General features: G+C 39.5%; 2 protein-coding genes and 1 long non-coding RNA gene across 4 annotated transcripts in view; 1 reads left to right on the forward strand and 2 right to left on the reverse strand.

The window, feature by feature from the left end:
• The window catches only part of scn2b (sodium channel, voltage-gated, type II, beta), a 20,850-nt gene extending 19,058 nt beyond the window's left edge, over positions 1-1,792 (reverse strand). The window contains exon 1 of one of the 2 annotated variants that reach the window (XR_006023022.1): positions 1,533-1,791. Coding sequence is in view for 1 of the 2 variants with exons in the window: in XM_042064014.1 (XP_041919948.1) it covers positions 1,533-1,614 (82 nt within the window). In the remaining variant the exon portion in view is untranslated. Of the gene's footprint in view, positions 1-1,532 lie in introns of both variants that reach the window. The other variant, XM_042064014.1, reaches the window with a different exon arrangement.
• Positions 1-12,000, forward strand: part of LOC121684088 — a 38,997-nt gene extending 26,997 nt beyond the window's left edge. The window contains exon 4 of the long non-coding RNA XR_006023025.1: positions 11,604-12,000. This is a non-coding gene — a long non-coding RNA (uncharacterized LOC121684088). The remainder of the gene's footprint in view (positions 1-11,603) is intronic.
• LOC121684081 lies at positions 3,971-18,315 on the reverse strand. The gene is made up of 8 exons (XM_042064010.1): positions 18,246-18,315; positions 18,049-18,087; positions 17,481-17,644; positions 16,039-16,255; positions 13,955-14,120; positions 13,747-13,801; positions 12,782-12,865; positions 3,971-4,446 (listed from the first exon to the last, which is right to left on the reverse strand). Exons 1-8 carry the CDS (start codon positions 18,253-18,255, stop codon positions 4,234-4,236), a joined length of 948 nt encoding a protein of 315 aa, XP_041919944.1. The 5' UTR covers positions 18,256-18,315; the 3' UTR covers positions 3,971-4,233.
• Positions 18,316-18,763: the final 448 nt, after the last annotated feature.

The following is an 18,763-nucleotide window of genomic DNA, read 5'->3' on the forward strand; positions in this document are numbered from 1 at the left end:
TGTATTTCTGTTTTGATATGGTAATCCCTGATCCTACCTTAACCCTACCCCTTCATCTCCCTCCAACATGAGCAACTGCAATTATGCTGAAATGGCATGTTGTCTTGTCTGCTGCATTTTCCTGACCTCAGTAGTTCCGTTTTTCAGGGGGCAACTCAGCCAAAGAGGGCAAATGGGCAGTTACTCAGGGAATGTACCGCTGGTCTTGTGCATGTCCTTGTTTCAAAGGATGTCTGAAGCATGTGTGGGGATCTATGATTGAGTGAAGATCATTTTCCAAGGACCTTCTAACCTGCTATAGCAAATTCCATGGGAACAGTGAAAGAACAGGAACTGTGTGTCCATTTTGCAATAGGCCTGCACAATGCACATGTAGCCTATATTCTGCACGCATCTGAATTGGTAGATATTTTATGTCTCCTAGCATGAGTATTTGCATTTCCCCCTCTGCTTCCCTTCACTTAGTTTACAGTGCAGCCTGTCATCAAGCTGCTAAAACAAGTAGGTCATTTACAACAAGCATATGGTAGCTATAGAGTGCTGGTGGACCGAAAAATAAGAAGAGGAGAAAAAAACGACACCAGAAATTTGATCTACCATTGGCTAAACCACGGAGGCTACGTATTACTCAAAGCTTAAAAAATAGATTAGTGTGACCTCGTGAGGGTGGGGCTGCTGATTACTTGAAAGGACCTGGTGGTTGACCGAGTGTAAACCGACAGCGAGGACTGTATGCCTGCAGTACAACATGTCAGCAACGCTTCTGACGAGAAGTCTTCAGCCGCTCAGATGTTCCGAAAAAAAAAATCCCACCCTACGTCACAGCTGCCAGCCCGTCGCGGTTGGAAATGAACTCTACAACGTGGAGGCTGGTGGCCTACGTTCAAAACAACCAGAGGAGGCAAAAGACGTGGTAAAACAACTCCCAATGTAGATATTTAGATGTGTATCTTAGTCGTGAAAATACACTGACTTTGTCTTGGTAGAAGGGAATAAGCTATTGCGCAACCTCGGCATCAGTGTCGTGAACGCACATTTGAGGGGTCTCACGTAGACTACACACTGACTCTAAAAAGAATAAACGTGCTGTTTCTAATATAACCACCATCAATGTCGATAGACTATTGGTTATCAGTGAAATCATTGTTCAATCGTACGATTGATGGTGCAGTACAGGCCACTGGCGTTTGCCTTTACTCAAAGCGCAATGTTAGACACCTGAAGCAGATGCTCAAGGTTCTCCTAGTGACGACAGGTTAGCGAATCAGAAGGCCACCGGCATTTAATTTACCGGCATCCTCGACAGTAGGTTAAATACCCTCTCCATTTTTTGCCTCAACCCTCGCCACCTGTACTCAAATACTGACACCCCCATCCCCGTGCACGGTAATACTCACCCACCTATAGCCTACCGCCTAAAGACACACACACACACTCGGAGAGAGAAAAACACCACGTTTTCTAATGACAACTCGAACGGATAAGGAAAAATATTTCTTGTCATTCACATCATCCGATTTCTGTTTACTTACCCAAGACAAGCACCAGTCCTACATAGCCTAAGTTGACAGCTGATGTCCAGCATTTGTTTCGCGATTGCGATTTACAAGGCATTTTCCGACGAGAATGGTGGCACCGTGTGCGAAATGGATGCTATGTAGAAACAGTCGGCTTTTCTTGATCGTATTCTTATAAAAATCTTAAAATATGTGTTATTTTCAATGCTGTGATATGGCAGGCAGTGTCTAGCCGTAGAAAGAGTTGATTTTATGGCTATGGGAACTCCCTTAGTCGGGCGGGGAGGAGCGCTCTCCATTTCTCTTCATTGGTTTTTGTCCCTCCCCACTTGCCCTCATAGACCTATTTTATAATATTATTGTTGAAGAACACACAGAGCCGTGTAGAGGAGAGACCCACAGCACAACACAACACAACACAACACAACTAGCCTGGGTTTCCCTAACAGTAGCCTACAAACTAATAATAATGTGGAAGTTGCAATACAGACATGTTCACACAACATTTCTGACAGATAGGCTTAAAAAACAAAGACATGACACTCAATAACAAACAAAAAGAAACCTAGACATATTTTCATTGCTGTCTTATTAGAATTAATTTTATGTAGACTAGAAAATAAGTATGGTAAATGAGACATTTAGAGTAGCCTAATGTATTGCTCTACAGAAAACAAAAATATTGAATTATATCATTTAAATGTTAAAATGTTTGGTATCACAGTAGCCTACTTTATGCCACTCTATAAAAGGTAAAAATTAACCCCTTAAGAAATCCATCACAGGATTTGTATGTGAATATGTGCTTGCAAGTGTGTGTGGGTATACATCACTGTTTGTGCATCTACCTCTCTTCATGCATTGTTTTTGTGCAAGTCAAATGCAAGTTGTGTCTCTATGCAGAAAAGATGGTGTAAAGTGCAGGTCAATAGGATTGCAAAAAAAAAAAGAGGTAGCCGTTGATGATAAACCAAAAAGACATTTGTCAGCAAGCATGCAGCAAGATCCCAATTCCCTTCCCAGTGTTCACCAGGAACCTCCAGGAAGGAGGAGAGAGAAGTACCAGGGGAAGAAAAGGTGAAGGGAGAGGTGTGCAGAGGGTTTGCTGCACTTAGGTGGTGTGTGTGTGGGGGGGGGGGGGGTGCAACTGAGGAGGGGAGGGGGTCAGATGGAGATTGGATGATCAGATTAGGATGAAAAGATTTAGGATTATAACGAGCAACGGAGAATTCAGATGGATCGGGGCCTGGATTAGGCCTACTGTATTGCGCTGTTGATGTGAACAACAGGGATTGCCAGATCGCAGGGGATGGCACAACTACCACGGGAGCCAAGAGTGTGTCTGTCAGTGTGTGTGTGTGTGTGTGTGTGTGTGAGAGAGAGAGAGAGAGGGGAGGGAGGGGAGTGTAGGATTACAGCCATTAAGTGAGCGTTGAACTAATTTTGTTTGTTGTAGAGAACCCTTTCAAACAATTCAGAACTGCTCTGTTCTGCAGGCTCATTATACCATAACTCATACTGAACTGAGAGTGAATTAATCAATATGACAAATGAGTGTGAATGAGAATGATGAGACGGGTAGTGGATTGTGTTACATGCACATGTAATTAGTTTCCCTCCCATTAGGTTGTTTGCTAGTGAAGTTGGTCTGTCTGGCAGTGGCCCCTTGATGAGGCTGCTTTATTCTATCTGTGTGGAACAGGGACAACACTTTTAGGTGAACATTGGGGGGCTTCATTGTCTTCTATCATTTTTACAATAGTGTGGGACAGTTTTATGTATTCATATGTATTTTGTCCATTGTCATTAAAACATTTCAGTCAATCATTAATATTAGACACATATTGGAGGCAGATTTGAATGAATGGGCAACACACACTGCATTATGGGATGAAGTAACCTACTTCCAGGCCTGCTAGTCGCCACACAAGCACTGCAACCCCTTGCACACTACGATATTACAGGGGTATGTTAGACTGAGCTAGGATTTTTCATGAAATAATAGAACATAATAAACAAACAATAACAAAATAACAAACAATGAAAAAAAGTCTTCACCAGTATTTCCACATGTTTTATGTCATTTTTTGTACATGGAACATCGCATTACATGTGTCCATACACATGTGTGCATTTATTCATGTGTACAATCACCGTTTTGCACAAGGAAAACAAATTACTGTATATACACTACCAGTCAAACGTTTGGAGTCACTTAGACATTTCCATTAGACTTCAAAGGGTTCTCCAATGTGTTTTCAGTTAGCCTTTTAAAATAATATGAGATTAGTAAACAAAATGTGCCTTTGAAACATTGGATGAATGGTTGATGATAATGGCCAATGTAGATATTGCATTAAAGTTCAGCCATTTTTTTCTACAACAGTCAAGAACCCTTTTGCAATTATGTAAGCACATAATGTAATCTGAGAACTGCTGCCCTGATTAAAAAACAATGCAAATGATCTCAGCTGGTATTCTGTCTATAATGGAGTGGAATGGACATTTCTAAGTGACTCCAAACTTTTGACTAGTAGTGTACATGATAATAATGCTGATAAAATGTGTTCATGAAGTCTTATCACTGTTTGTTCAGATGAGAACAAGCCATGTGTGCCAAGCCAAGTCCATGGTGCACAAGGTGGGACTTTCAATACAGCAGTTTAGGGACCAGAGCAGTCCTGGGTAATTCAGGGACTGGTTACATTCGTTACATTCATTCATAAATAGCATCATCTGTTTTGGGTAGTGAGGAGGCCCAAGACGAAGCAGCGATCTCCTCAGCATTGGTCTCCTCAGCATTGGGCTCCTCAGAAGTGTTCTCCTCAGCAGATGAGGCTGCTGTCTCCTCAGTCCTCCATTCTTCGGGCAGGTCACTTCTCTTGCGGGGTAACTCACCCGGATGCAGTGTGTCGTCCCGATTAAAGCGCTAGACACACAGATGTGTAGAGAGAAAGACAGAGAGAGGGGGACAGGGAGAGAGATGTACAACTGTGTGGGCAAACATTCACTAGGCAGGAACCATAAAGCAAAGCTGAGGATAAAATAAAGGATTGGCACAAGGACGCAGTCATTGTGACCACTGCAGTGCTAGCTTTCATAAGCTTGTTGTATCAGCAATTCGCTTGTGTTAAAGTGGTTTTGTTATCAAATTTGCTTTGTTCGCATTGGCGCATTGTTCAAAAAGGTTGTTCTTCTGTTTCTTAATTAGTCATGGGTGTGTTTTGGGCGTAACATCCTTTCAACCAATGAGAGCGGCATCTGTCATTCCCTTTAACAGCAAGCAGCACAACTTCAAACAGCACATCGGTATTTAGCCAGTCAGTGGCACATTTGAAGGAATCTGTTTGCATGCAAGACCATGTATAGAACACAGGGATTCCACTAAACCTTGCTTTACTGAAACCTGTTTGTGACTACATGCATTCTGCCCTCGCCTATTATTTGAACTCAAAGGCAAAGTGAAACTATCATCGCCGTGGTCTCATAGGCAAAACAGTTCTACACAGTTAGAAAAACCTAGCCTGAAAAAAGCAACCCTTACCCCAAATACCCACTGAATAAAAATCCTAAGGCTATTTATCCTACAGAGAAGTTGTTTGGGACTGCTTGCTAAGGGCTACTTACATCTTGTAACAGTGCGTCTTCAGCTGTGATTTACATGAGGCTTTCGCAATAGACCAGGGTTTCTCGGTCAGTGGCATAATGATTTGTAGAGGGTGTAAGATAGCGATTTTTGGATCATGCACCAGACCACACCTTCTGCCACACCCCTGGGCGCAAGGTTTAATAAAAGTAAGCGCATAGCGTAAAATTCGCCATTGACTGAGTGTAAGATAAGAAGCTTTGCACCAAAATAGAGTCCTATGTCTGTTGATTACAGACAGAGGCAGTTAATAAGTTGTGACATTGGAATCACCCTTGATGAAGTTAAAAAACATTTTTCACGTGTTAATATTAGTACATCTCAGGGTCCAGATTGAATTACATGTAAAGTCCTGCTAGTGTGAACTGACTTGCTTATCCTTTCCTTTCTAAAGGTTGTTTCGGTACCCATTAGATACAGGATCAATCCCTGCCCAGTGGAAACACTCTCTGGTCGTTCCAGTGCCCAAACAAAATAGACCTTAAGAGCTGAATGATTCCATGAAGAAATAGTGTGAACTTTATGATGGTAGTGATTTACTGTGTTTCGTAGTGTTTTCTGAAACATGGCCAAAAAGTTTGGATTTGCTGAAAGAAAGATATTTAGCACAGTATCTATTAAAACTCACAAATCCAGACACAAAATAAATCAGAACTAGAGACTTCCGTGTTCCTCACACCTGTAGATTTCACAGGCGGATCATCATGAACTTGGGGAGTGGAGTCACAGACTGAACTAATACATGCCACACACACACACACACGGACAAACACACACACACACACACACTCACACGCACACACACACACACACACACACACACACACACACGCACATTGACTGTACAGACACAAACACATGTTTATACACACACACACACACACATGGACAAACAAACACACACACACTGGCAGTGCACAATGTGTAGTTTGTAAAGACACACACAGATATTTACACACCACACACGGATGGTTGTCCCACATACACCGACAGCCACATATACTTGCCCCACTAAAACAAATCCATTAGCGTAAATTATTAAACATCATTTCAACATCCGTTTGCACACACATCAGGTGTTATACAAAGGAGTTAGGAACAACAGCTTGGCCCCGGGTGTGGCCCAGGGACTAGCGCCGCCTTAAGTCACTGATCCTGTGGTTGGCATATTCTTTCAGCTACGCACACAAAATTTTGTAGGTGTGTGTATCTCCCCAAGATGAACAACTTTCTTATGTACAATGCATTAGCCACACCCAACATGAAGTGAGGTATTTTGTGCACACTAATACATGATGAATTGTGATGCCAAAAGAAGTGCTTCCCATGGGTGAAAACTAGTGCTGTCAGTTAAACGCGTTATTAACGGTGTTAACGCAGACCCATTTTAATGGCGTCAATTTTTTTATCACGAGATTAACATTCTTTTTGGCCTAGCAAACTTTGTATTTTTTTTCACATGCTGTTGCAACAACTAGTAACGTTAGAATAACTACAATACCACACCAGATCAAGCTAGACCGGAAACAAAACAAAAGGCACGCCGCACACCCTTGTTTGGGCTTGTGAGCCGGCCAAAGAGTAGTAGGCTAACGCATTATTAATCGCGTTTCTTTTTTTTTATTAAGAAAAGTCATGCCGTGACAAAATTACATGACACAATGTCATAACAGAAACTATGTACACATAGCCAGAGTCTTTCGAGTTATGTACACATCTTTAGACATATAATACTGAAAATGATAATAAATATACATTTACAGTATTTATAGTATACTCTCTATACTGGCAATGCTTCTGTAGTGGCCTAGCTATTGTTATATTGAAGGGGCAGCTGGAGTGAACCATGGATGTATAATAGTCTTTTTTGCTGCAGTAAATCTAGCGAAAAAGTCTAAAATCTAGGGAAGAGTCACCATTAAACAGATATAAGTTGGCAAGTTTTGGAACTGGGAATCCTAGGACCTGTCCTTTTTGCATTGGAACCATTAGCTCAATTTATTAGATTAGACCCTGTCATATCACCCATTGAGTTACAGAGTACCCAACACAAGATCTCTTGCTATGCAGATGATGTGATACTCTATTTTACTAATCTCAACATCATTGCCACAGATTTTGGACATTGGATGCTTTGTTGTGGACTTTATTTTGGACTTTCTCGCTCTCTTACACACAGACATACTGTGGTATAAAATTATCACTATGGTTTGTAGACATCATGATAAGAGAACGAGTTTGAAACTGTAAAGCATGTATTTATATAACCTCAACCATATTCAAGTAATACACTGAAGTCATTCCTAACGAACACACTTTTATAACATTTTAAATAACAAGTTTAACTAATACTATTAACATACTGAAGCTATTCTACCCAGGGGCGCAGCTACCCATTTTTGAGGGGTATGCAACAACAATATTGCCCCCCCCCCAAAAAAAAAAAATCCCAAATAAAAAAACCCGCAAACAACTAAATCAAAACAAAAGGCCAATAATTTACACTATTACTGTGCATTAGTGTCTATTGAATATGTTTTTAAAGAAATGCTGCCAATTTGATGTTTAACTTGATGTTATACTTGATAAGTATTGATAAATGGTGCATTGCCACTTTAAGAGAGTCTAAACGGTTCTCATAACGTCCTTTTGCCAGCTATTGCTCACAATGGATAAGGCTGATAGGCACTCTAGCCTTGTTTGTTTGCACCACATTGACAACACAATATTAAGTTATTACAAGGAGCCTTCATTGTAAGGATATGGAAACATGTAATGAGTTGCTGCTAGCATGATATTCTGTTTGCAGTTGGCCATTAAAAGTGCCGTATGAGCATGGTAGCCACCTAGCTATCTGAATGGAATAGGCTATGTTTCAATCGGCATTATGCTTAACAAACGCTAGTTAGTCTGTTAACATTCATATTTGCAAGCCTCCAAGTACAGACGTCATCACTTTAAATCCTACCTGTTGCCTTTCACCGTCCACTTATTTAACTGCTGTTGCATCCCTTGACATGCCAATCTCCTTTTCCCTCTTTCTTTTTCTATTTTTAGTCGTCAAGAGCTTTTTTTTTGCTGTATCCATCTTTTTCCATAGACAGCAACTCACTACTCGTAGGCCTATCTGCTCGCCCAGCGCTCATGGCACCCCCACTCCCTCTTCTATGTCAAAATTCTATGATGGAATCTTATGAGATAGGGCGCCTACTCTAGCCTGTTAGTCCTCTAAAATGTTATAGAACATTGAGAAAATGTTGAAAGGATTTAGAAACGGACAGCAGTAGCTACATATAGAAAATACCAAATATATTATTATTTTTTTTTTTACCATCGCTTTGGCGCCCCCATGGAGCTGCGCCCCTATGCGCCGCATATAGCGCATACCCACTTTTTGCGCCACTGATTCTACCAGAATTCCCCCTATGTGCGCTCTGTATTCCTACTTCCTGCTTGGCCTTGCAGCTGCGGAGATGATGACGTCATCGGATGCGGGCTCTACTCAAAAACAGCTAGTACTCGTACGAGTGAACGATATGTAACCCATGAACAATGTGTGACCTATGTTCACTGTATAAACTCCTGAACTTTGTGTAAACCTCTGAACTTGTGTTACGGTGAAAAGTTCGTACCCTTGGCAGCAATAGTGCTGACTTGAAAGGATAAGACCGAACAACGATCCTTTCATAACGCCACCTGTGGGTTCGAAGTTGCAAAATGTTGTGTCAGCATCTAAGAAGGGGTATAAATGTTGGTGTTAAACAATTGTTCGAGAGTGCGATCATGCAATCCACTCAGGCTTTGCTCTATGTAGTCATTAAAGGAATTTTGCACAGAACTCTGCCAGACCTTCGCACCTTCTTTTTGACTTCAGCACTTAAAATGGCATATTTTTGTTACGTTGTAGACAAGATACTTGGACTTAATTTCTGGAAGGTGAATAAAACACTAGGGCCTTTCTAGATCCTTTCAATACAGAATCATTTCTTGGAATATACCAGAATACTTCCCATGAATCCAACACATCTGCATCCAACAAGAGTTCCATTCATCTCATACATTTATCTCATAATGTATGAGTTCCATTCATCTCATTCATTGGTGGGATTATAGAAGTAGTCAAATGTAGACAACTAGATCGCACAATTTGAACTGTACTCTATTAGAGTAGCTCTTACTATAAATATGGTCATACTGGTTTTGTCAAGATTTATTATTTGTTATTTAATTCTTTTTTCGGGAATGATTCCCAGGACACCTTAAATCCTGGCACACATGACATTTTGCCTGCTTGTAGCCTCACTAGGTTGATAAGGAATAGTGTTTTTCTAAAACGGATAGTTCCGGTCCTTGATTGTGATTGGCTGAATCACGTTCGATGTAAAATCCAGCATAAACATACACCTTGACCACATTTCGTTCTATATTACTGCGCTACCACAACTTGATACAAAAGTTACAGTTGCTGATTTTACAACAGCTAAGGGGGGTTTTAGGCACTCCGCTAGCATGTTGTGCCTAACAACACCCATTAGCTGTTGTAGAATCAGTGTAACCTACGGCCTCTCGGGGCTTATTGCTTAATTCGGGGACGATTCCCAGGACACCTGAAATCTTGGCACACATGCAATTTTTCCTGCTTGTAGCCTCACTAAGTTGAAAAGGAATAGTGTCTTTATATAGCTCTCAGTCCACCAAATGCTTAACCTCTATTGCATGTTGTTGCCATATGGCAACAATTAATTTATCTTAGTGTTTCTAATTGGCACAAAACCTATATTTTACTATTCATATGTGAAAAAGGGGATTTTAGTTTTGGTATAAAAAAATAATTGTTAGGTCACATGATGAGGATATATTGTTAGTACTTCCTATTTCTACAGAGAGGTACCTGTGTGACCAACACTACCTGTGTGCTACCTGTGGTCAAAATTCAGAATTTATGCATAATTTCTTTGAAAAAATAAAAAATAAAACACTATCTGGACTATGTAAACATGAACAATGTATCATTAAAACAAGTTTATATATAATGGGTTTTTTTGTAAATTGGCAAAATATAATTGTTGCCATATGGCAACAGTATGCAAATATGGACCTTGTGGTGGTGAATGGTATCATAGGATTACAATAGGATTGCATTGCACTAGGATACTCTGGGAATATATACAAATTTTGACAATATTTTGAAGTAAAAAAAACATTATTTACACTTTTATTTGTAATTTCAGACATTTTGGAGTCTTTTAGGATATTGTAAATTTTAACAATTTGCAAATTATCTATGGAATGAGGTTCAGACAGTATAGTGACTGGAGCGGTAAAGATGTATTTTGTGTTATTGTTCACTACACAGTCAACTAGACATGCTGTTTTCACCATTTTGTTTGGGATTTTGGGAAAGATAAAAGCAAATTATTGGCTCTTCCACCAAAGAACTGTCAGGATTAGCTATAATCCAGCAATGAGGAGAAAAACATTGATATGTGTAGCAGATAGAGGCTGCAGTCACCCATCCTGTCTCTTTAGCTACAGCTTTAACCCCTCAGAGGCCCAAAGTTCAAGGGCAAATGGGGTGACCCTTCTCTCCTCTCACTATAAATGGTGTAAGAAGTGGGCTGGCTTGCTGTGGAGCCATCCAAGGCATGCCCAGTGTGAGCCTGTAGTATGACCCACACCGGAGACCCCTACGTTAGGTTGACCCTTGTGTGTGTGACCCCAAATATGGATGAGGCATGGCTTTACAGGGTAGGGAAAGGCTGTCAGGGGGATATGTGAAGGATACCTATGTCTCTCTGTGTGCATGGCAGGGATTGGCACACTTTCTGAGGGGCAGGGCTCTGTGACTATGTGGTCTCACTACAGTTGAATATGTCCTCTGACGGCAATATGACCCTATGAATTTGGAAAATGAAAGTGATCTAAATTAAATAAAGTCATCTAAATGATATTATTTAATATAAACATTGGTTTTCATCAAAACAATTACTTTATGTCCCTACAGGAAGGCTATTTATTTTCCAAGGCGGACTACACTATGACAATATTACCATGACATTATCACTTTATTGCCCAAAATACAGTTGAATTTGTATTATGTTAGGTTTATAATTTATGCAAGCTTAATTTAGTTCATTTCTAAAAGATTTGTAATGAAATAAGTTTTTAAAGAAAAATTGGATTTGACAGCATTTTCCACGATTGCGTATGGCAACAAATTACCAACTACCCCTTTAAAAAACATTTTTTTTACTTTTTAAAAAAATGTTCTTTATTTGATCCATTTTAAGTAAGAAAAGTACTTTAAATAATTTTTTCAAAGTATAGGTGATAATTCATGCAATAGAGGGTTAAGAGTGATTAACTGCTGCTGGATGCATTTAAAGGGGTTTGTCAAGGTTGTTCAGTTTTATTAACCTGGTTTGTGCTTTTATTTTCAGGATCCCATGTACCACTGTTTACATGAGACGATGGTGCTATAGGAACCCCACTGCTTTCCTACTCTGCTGAAATGGACTCCTATTGCTAACAGGTTTGCCAAAACTAAGGACACTTTTGATTAACTGGGGTAACTTACTGTATATGAAAAGATGCTACTGTAGTCCTGTAAATGTTACCTCTGTCAAAAATCACATACCGATGGTGAGTGAATGCTCTTCACACATAGTATACGTTAATCAATTAATGTTGCTTCAAAACCTGCTAAATACCATTCTCTTACTGGTTTGAAATATCGATTTGTTGGCAAAAACCCCAAGGTGCCTGATAAAAAAATGTTCCTTTAAAAGAAAAGTAGTCAGATGGATTTTGAGGGTTTTGGATCTTTTGGATATTCAGTATATGCATACAGTATATATTAAATCAAATACATAAATAAAAAATATAAATATATATAAAATTAAATGAATTTTCATTAAAAAAAAATCTCTCTGCATTGTGTTCCTCTTTTGAACGTGTGTGACTCTTTAGTGTAATGCCAGTCAAACACTGGGTGGCACAGTAGAGTCAGAAATTATGGTTTACATTAACATTTAATAATATGCCATAGTGGTGTTAGCACTTTCGCCCCCCTTGCAGGATAAAATGAGTTGCAGGAGCACAGCATTTCTAAGGTGCTTAGAAATGACTGTAAAAAACAACAAAATAAATAACACAATAACAGCATTACATCATGCATGGTAAAAAATACCAACATTTAGTCTTAATGGCAAAACTAGTCAAATTTGGTTCAAATGTAACCATGTTTCAATTCCTTTGGGTGGTTTAATTTTTGACCATGCATAAGATGTCCAAGGTTTGTTTGGTTTTTATATGGACACCGTGGTGTTCCTGGACAACATGGCACCATGCACTTGCCTAAATTAATCAGGAATATTGGCAGTAACAGCCACAGTTTGTGTAGTACAGTCTTTTTGCAGCCAGAACATGCATAGTTGTAGTCTACCAAGAACCAATCAGATTTGGTTAAATCTCCAAAATGTGTTAGTTGCTTGTTGTGATTTCACTTGATGAGTGGATGCTGTTAATGTTTGCGGTTGTTGTTTTAACAGTCATTGATTCAAAATAACATGCATAATAAGGCATGATTGATTCAGATACTGGAGACAAAGGTACTGACCATGGAGACATAGATGCTGTCAGAACTCTGAGCAGGCTGTGGAGTTGGTTTGATCCTTTGGAGTGTCACATAGATGTTTGCATCCTAAAACAAACACAAATGGCTCTCATAATTTTGTTACAAACAAGTTAACCCTTTGAATACCTCAATCTCATCATCATTCTGCTAAGGCGTCACCAATTTCTCCACAGTGCAAACATTCCAGAAGTTATGCTTCACAGATGGACTTTCTAATGCTCACTGACAACTTGGTTAACACTGTACTAGCTACAGAATATCTACTCATAGGAATTAAACCAGGGGAGCAGAAGTACTGGTGGCTGCAGTGTCTGTTTAATGTGCAGCATTTCATTGCAATCATTTCCTACAACCTCTCTCAACTGACTTTCTGAGTTCTGCAAGGAGTAGGCAAAATTCCGCAGAACCAGATGTGAGATGGTTAATGGACACATAATATGTTTGGTTGAAGTAGTGGTTGCAAAAAAAATACATGAGTTCACATACTTTAGCAAATGTTTTGAGATTTTGTGAACTAAACCACTATTGTTGAATAATGAAACTATATAACTTTGTTTTGTTTCTGTCTATTATTTGGAAGGTCAGCTTTAGAAATTGGGGTTTGGATGTGCATTAAATACATTTTTTTATTGTTTTGAAAAAAAAAAAAAAACCAACAACTGATGTCTGAGGGTTCACAAACTTTCAAGCAGTACTGTATACCGTGACATATATAATGTTGCTGGCCATGGTTCAAAATTAAAAAAAATTATATACATTTTAGGCCATACTGCCCAGCCCTAAACCTGAGGATGCCAAATGCACCAATCAGTGTAGAGAGCCATTAGTTGTCTGTTTGACCTGGAGAGGTAAATTAGTTGAACAAAAAAATGTTAATGATTAAAGGAAGAGCAGGGTAAAGAATACATGAACAAACAAAATGGGAGCTACTAATTCAATTGTTGTACCTTGACTTCAGCAGCACTTAGATTTCTCTGGGGTGGAGCATCAGTATTCGGAGAGCTAAAAAAAAACATTTGTTTAACATTTGTCTCTCAGAGAAAAGGAAGCCTAATATTGGTTCTTTGCCTCTACTGATTTAGTATTATACATGTTTAAGATTAATTTGTGTGTAAAGCCACCTATCACCATCAACATTTTGTCATAGTTTAGTACCTTTGCACAGCTGGTCTTTGAAGTGTCATTTTGTGCCACGCCCACTTCCCCACTAATGCTCCGCCCACCAGGAAGAGCAAAATAGTGATACAGCACACAGCCAGTTGCCTTGGTGATCGAGTGTCACTGGACTCATTAGAATGTTCTGTAGGGAGGATATTCCTGGCTTAAAGAAAAATAAATCTGTCAGTAAAAGCTTTAGACCAGGGGTGTCAAACTCATACTAGGCCGGATTTGTTGGAATGTATAAGTATAAGTATATATACTCTTTTGATCCCATGAGGGAAATTTGGTCTCTGCATTTATCCCAATTAGTGAAACACACTCAGCACACAGTGAGGTGAAGCACACACTAATCCCGGCGCAGTGAGCTGCCTGCAACAACAGCGGCGCTCGGGGAGCAGTGAGGGGTTAGGTGCCTTGCTCAAGGGCACTTCAGCCGTGCCTACTGGTCGGGGTTTGATAGCAACCCTCCGGTAACAAGTCCGAAGCGCTAACCAGTAGGCCACAACTGCCCACAATGAATGAGACCTTGTCGAGCCGTCATGGTCATTTTCATTTCTCTGCATTGGTATCAGATTGTTGTTTGATGATATACTCCTTTACCTTCATATGGGTTAAGCTTTCCCCCCTGGAATTGCACTGTGCCTACTTCCCACCTAGTTCCCACCTAGTTTGGCCTACCATCAAATGCTTGACCTCTTTAGAAAGCTAAGAACCTGTAATTTCTTAGGAAACAATCAGAATAGCTGTGTGAAGTACTGGCACAGAGCTACAGAGGCTAGAATATTGTTTTTTTTTTATTTCTGCTGGATAACAAGCATCTCTGATCTGACCTCATTTCAGCCTCATCATCATCATCGAAAAAGAGACCCTACTGTAGGTTGTTGTTAGACCCGTGTCTCCCTTTAAGAGCAATAGTAGAGTGGCACCAAATTAATATAATTGGTTATGGCAAACCATGGATAATTGAAATCGCAGCTACTGAGTGTCTGGATAAGGGGGTTCTACTAGCCTCGTTGAAACCAGACTGCATCTCAATTGAGATTGAGCGTGGGTCTGGAAAGGGTTCATTGACTTAGCACTTCCAGGGCCATAACTAGCAGTGAAATTAAACTGAAATTGGTGCATTAAACTCTTACAAAATAGTTTCAGAAGTGCACCAGTGTTGTAAACAAAGGTTTTAAATGTAGTTGTTTACTCAATTCCAAAGAAAATCTGCGCAGCCATTGGTTGTTTTGAATGCACTGCTTTATCTGTCATCACATAAAGCCCGCCCCATGCCGGATAAGCGATTGTGATTGGGTTCCCAAGCTTTAGGAACATTGGACATGGGCCTCAATTGGCCTCTTGGCCAGACGGACCTGCAGAGCAAATCCAAATTTGCTAAAGGTTTGTATGGCTAGGGTTCCACTCTGTTACAGAAAAAAAAGACAAAAAAAGACAAACACTCAATCACTCTTATCAATAAGATCTTATCAAGGTATTATTGAAATAGCGTTCAGTTACGTTGTAACCTTTGTTCTCCGAGTGAAGAGACAATCTCTTCACTCCATTACATACGTATGGAGAATTAGCCTATTTCACAAAATGTCGCCACCGTGTAAATCAACTTCAACTACAATTTCAAAGCTATCACTGAGCTTGCCAGCCGCCTGCTGTCAACAAACAGATATAGCAGATGTAAACAGAGTCGTAGAGGACGCTCATATAACAGAACGGTCCACAGGAAGGACAGGGACAGGAGGACGTTTTACCTGATACATGCCAATGTATCATCAGCCTCAACAAGGCTGGACACCTGGACACTGTGAAATGGGCTTATTGACCCACAGGGTCGAGTTACGTTGTACCGGCCATGCCCTCATTAGTGCCGCATAAAGGACCTGAGCTGGCCTGGGAGTAGTGCATTTTTTATCTCCGCATGGAAACAAAAAATGTGTGGTCCAAGACACACAGGATTTAATACAACTTGCATACCAGGTAAGTGTTTGGAGACTATCGTGAGACTTTTTCCCAGATTAGTGATGTATTTGTGATGGAGTAAAGATATAGTTTTGATATGATAGAAAACTTTCACTTACTCATTCTGAAGGTGATCTTTGTGGAGTTTTTATGGATGTGTCCATTGAGTCGGAGCCTACAGCCGTATGTTCCAGTGTGTTTCAGTGACTCTACTGACTGCAGCAGAATGGAGAAATCACCCAAGGACAAATCCCCAGTGAAACGAACGTTGGACCAATGCTTAGTTGGCTGAGTCTCTTGGTCAATGATGTGATCCACTGGATTTGATGTATTCGACTGTGAGGAAAATTAGCCTTTTTTTAAATTAAGCTTCAAAGTCACTGTCAAAGGTGCCATAAGTGGTTTTAACTCTTTCCCGACAGGGCCAAAATAGGCCAAAAATGATTCCTTTGATATTTCATTCTGCTGTGGGTGACCTAAGCATATCTCAAAGAAACCATCCATTTTCTCTTGAAGCCAGATAGTTAGGCTACACAAATATATGTTTGACATGACAATTATGTATTATTTATGTATGCTAATTAGCATAAATTAGCATACCATTTGCATATTCCGGGCACATTTTTTGAGTTTGTGAAGCTCTACAGCTTCAACACAGCATGTTATAAAAAAGTGAAAAGTGAAATAGCAGAAAGTTGCATTTACCTGTTGGCTAAATAAATACCAAGTTTGGTAGCAATTGGGTGAAAGGAACTCTAAATAACTAATTTTGAAATTATGTATACAGACGAGCCTAAATAACCATTATATAGTTTTATTATCAAAATTAGTTGCAATATCACATTTGTATCAAAAAAATAACTTACAATTTCATCTCATACATATTATTTTGGTTAATAATCATGCTTTTTTTTTGGTCAATGTGTAATAATCATGTTAACACAGTTTAGACTGTTAAAACAGACGAACAGTTAAAATGACCCAACAGAGTCAGTGTTGCTGAAAATGACCCAACAGATTCAGATACCTCCCACACGGAGTTACACTACAGATTTGGCCCCTACCCTCTCACACCACACAGTTTCATATCACTAGACAACATGGGCATATGTACTTTTAAAAACAGATGAACAGTATGTCATTACTACCACTGAACCTCGGTCGATTGTCATTACTCGCCATGTTGAAATATCGCGATCGGCGCTTGACAACCAATCACAGAATATAAAATCTAACCAATAGCAAAAATTCAACACATATCCAAGGAAAACCCATTTATTTGATTGGCTTAGACACTCATTGACATACAAAGACGTTTTCACAGGGTTTCAGTGAAGAAAAATTATACTTTTATTAATTTCCGTCATCAGTACGCACGTACTGATTTCTCTATGGGCTGTCGGGAAAGAGTTAAATCAGCAATAAATGAATAAAGAAACATATAAGAAGCAGTCTGTTGAGCTGAATGGCATAATGGTCCTTTATAAAAAGATTTTAGTTGATGTGTGGTATAGGGCTTTGATGTGGTTTGCTCTGAAACTTGTGTTTTACTTCATCTCACCTGAAAATACCATTCTACTGTGTCTCTGTCACTGGGATTCAGAGAGCCGCACAGGGAGAAGTTACAAATCAGATGAACATCAGACCCCTGACCAGCTATGACTCTCTGTGTGGTCATCACACAGTTCTGGACCCCAGAAATGGAGGCAGTTAAACACACACAAACTGAGAGAGAGAGAGAGAGACATATGTGTTCACAAACCCAATGCACTCAGGAAATAGAGATTAGAAGTGAAAGATAATTATAACAACTCAAAAAAAAAAAAAAATATATATATAAATATATATATATATATATATATTATATTCTGTAAGTGGTGCAATTTTGCATGTAGCTGGAGTAGCTATTTTTGGGGCCAAATCTCCTTAGCCTTGCTTTAACCTTGAAGATCACTATACCTTCACATATATCACTCACAAACAGGTTATGAGTTTATAACGTGAAATTCAATGTTATGACAGAGGGTTGAATAAAAGCTTGAAATAGAGGTTTAATTTAGGAATTAGAATAGGGTCGAGTAGAGTACAGAGAAATAGAGTCATTTTATACTTCATTACATTTAACTCACCGATGAAGACCAATGTAATTTGCATAGTCTTCGACATATCTTTAAAAGGGAGGGGAGATACACATTAAATATTTCATATAAGCACTGTATGTCTGAGGCAAACCGTCAGAGGAGGATTAGGAAAAGTGTTCTCCAAAAAAAAAAAAAAACAATTACAAGAAGAGGAAAAATATAACATATCTTACATATAAACATACCTTTAAACATACACCAAATCAACTGGCTACTAAACCAACTATATTACAGCCTGCAATATCATGCAAAAACTGTAATTTGCTAAGCGCTCTCTATTGATAAGATGAAGGTTCTCCCTGGTCCATTGTATTTAGATGGGAATGAAGACCCTCATGCTTAAGGGTTAATGAACTCTTAGAGTGTGAGTTTAGTCTGTCCTCTTCAGCTTTGCAAGTCACCAGCTGCCAGACTCGTGTGGTCTGTGTGTGGTCAGCTGCAGGTGCCACTAGAGATGTTCACCACTTCCATTTCCTGCTGTAGGCACCCCCACTACATGACGGGCTTTCCCGCACACACACACACACATCTACTGGAACAACATTATCATTGATGGACTGATCTCACAAATCAGCTCACCTCAAACTAACCTTCCTGTTATTTTCAGCTGTTTTTTGAATATCAAATAACCTGTTAGTTTAGGGGAAGATCATTCCAGTCCATCCAATAATACTGTATAAGTATTGTATAAGTATAAGTATAT

This window comes from Alosa sapidissima, chromosome 15 (assembly GCF_018492685.1).
Source record: "Alosa sapidissima isolate fAloSap1 chromosome 15, fAloSap1.pri, whole genome shotgun sequence".
Taxonomy (NCBI): domain Eukaryota; kingdom Metazoa; phylum Chordata; class Actinopteri; order Clupeiformes; family Clupeidae; genus Alosa; species Alosa sapidissima.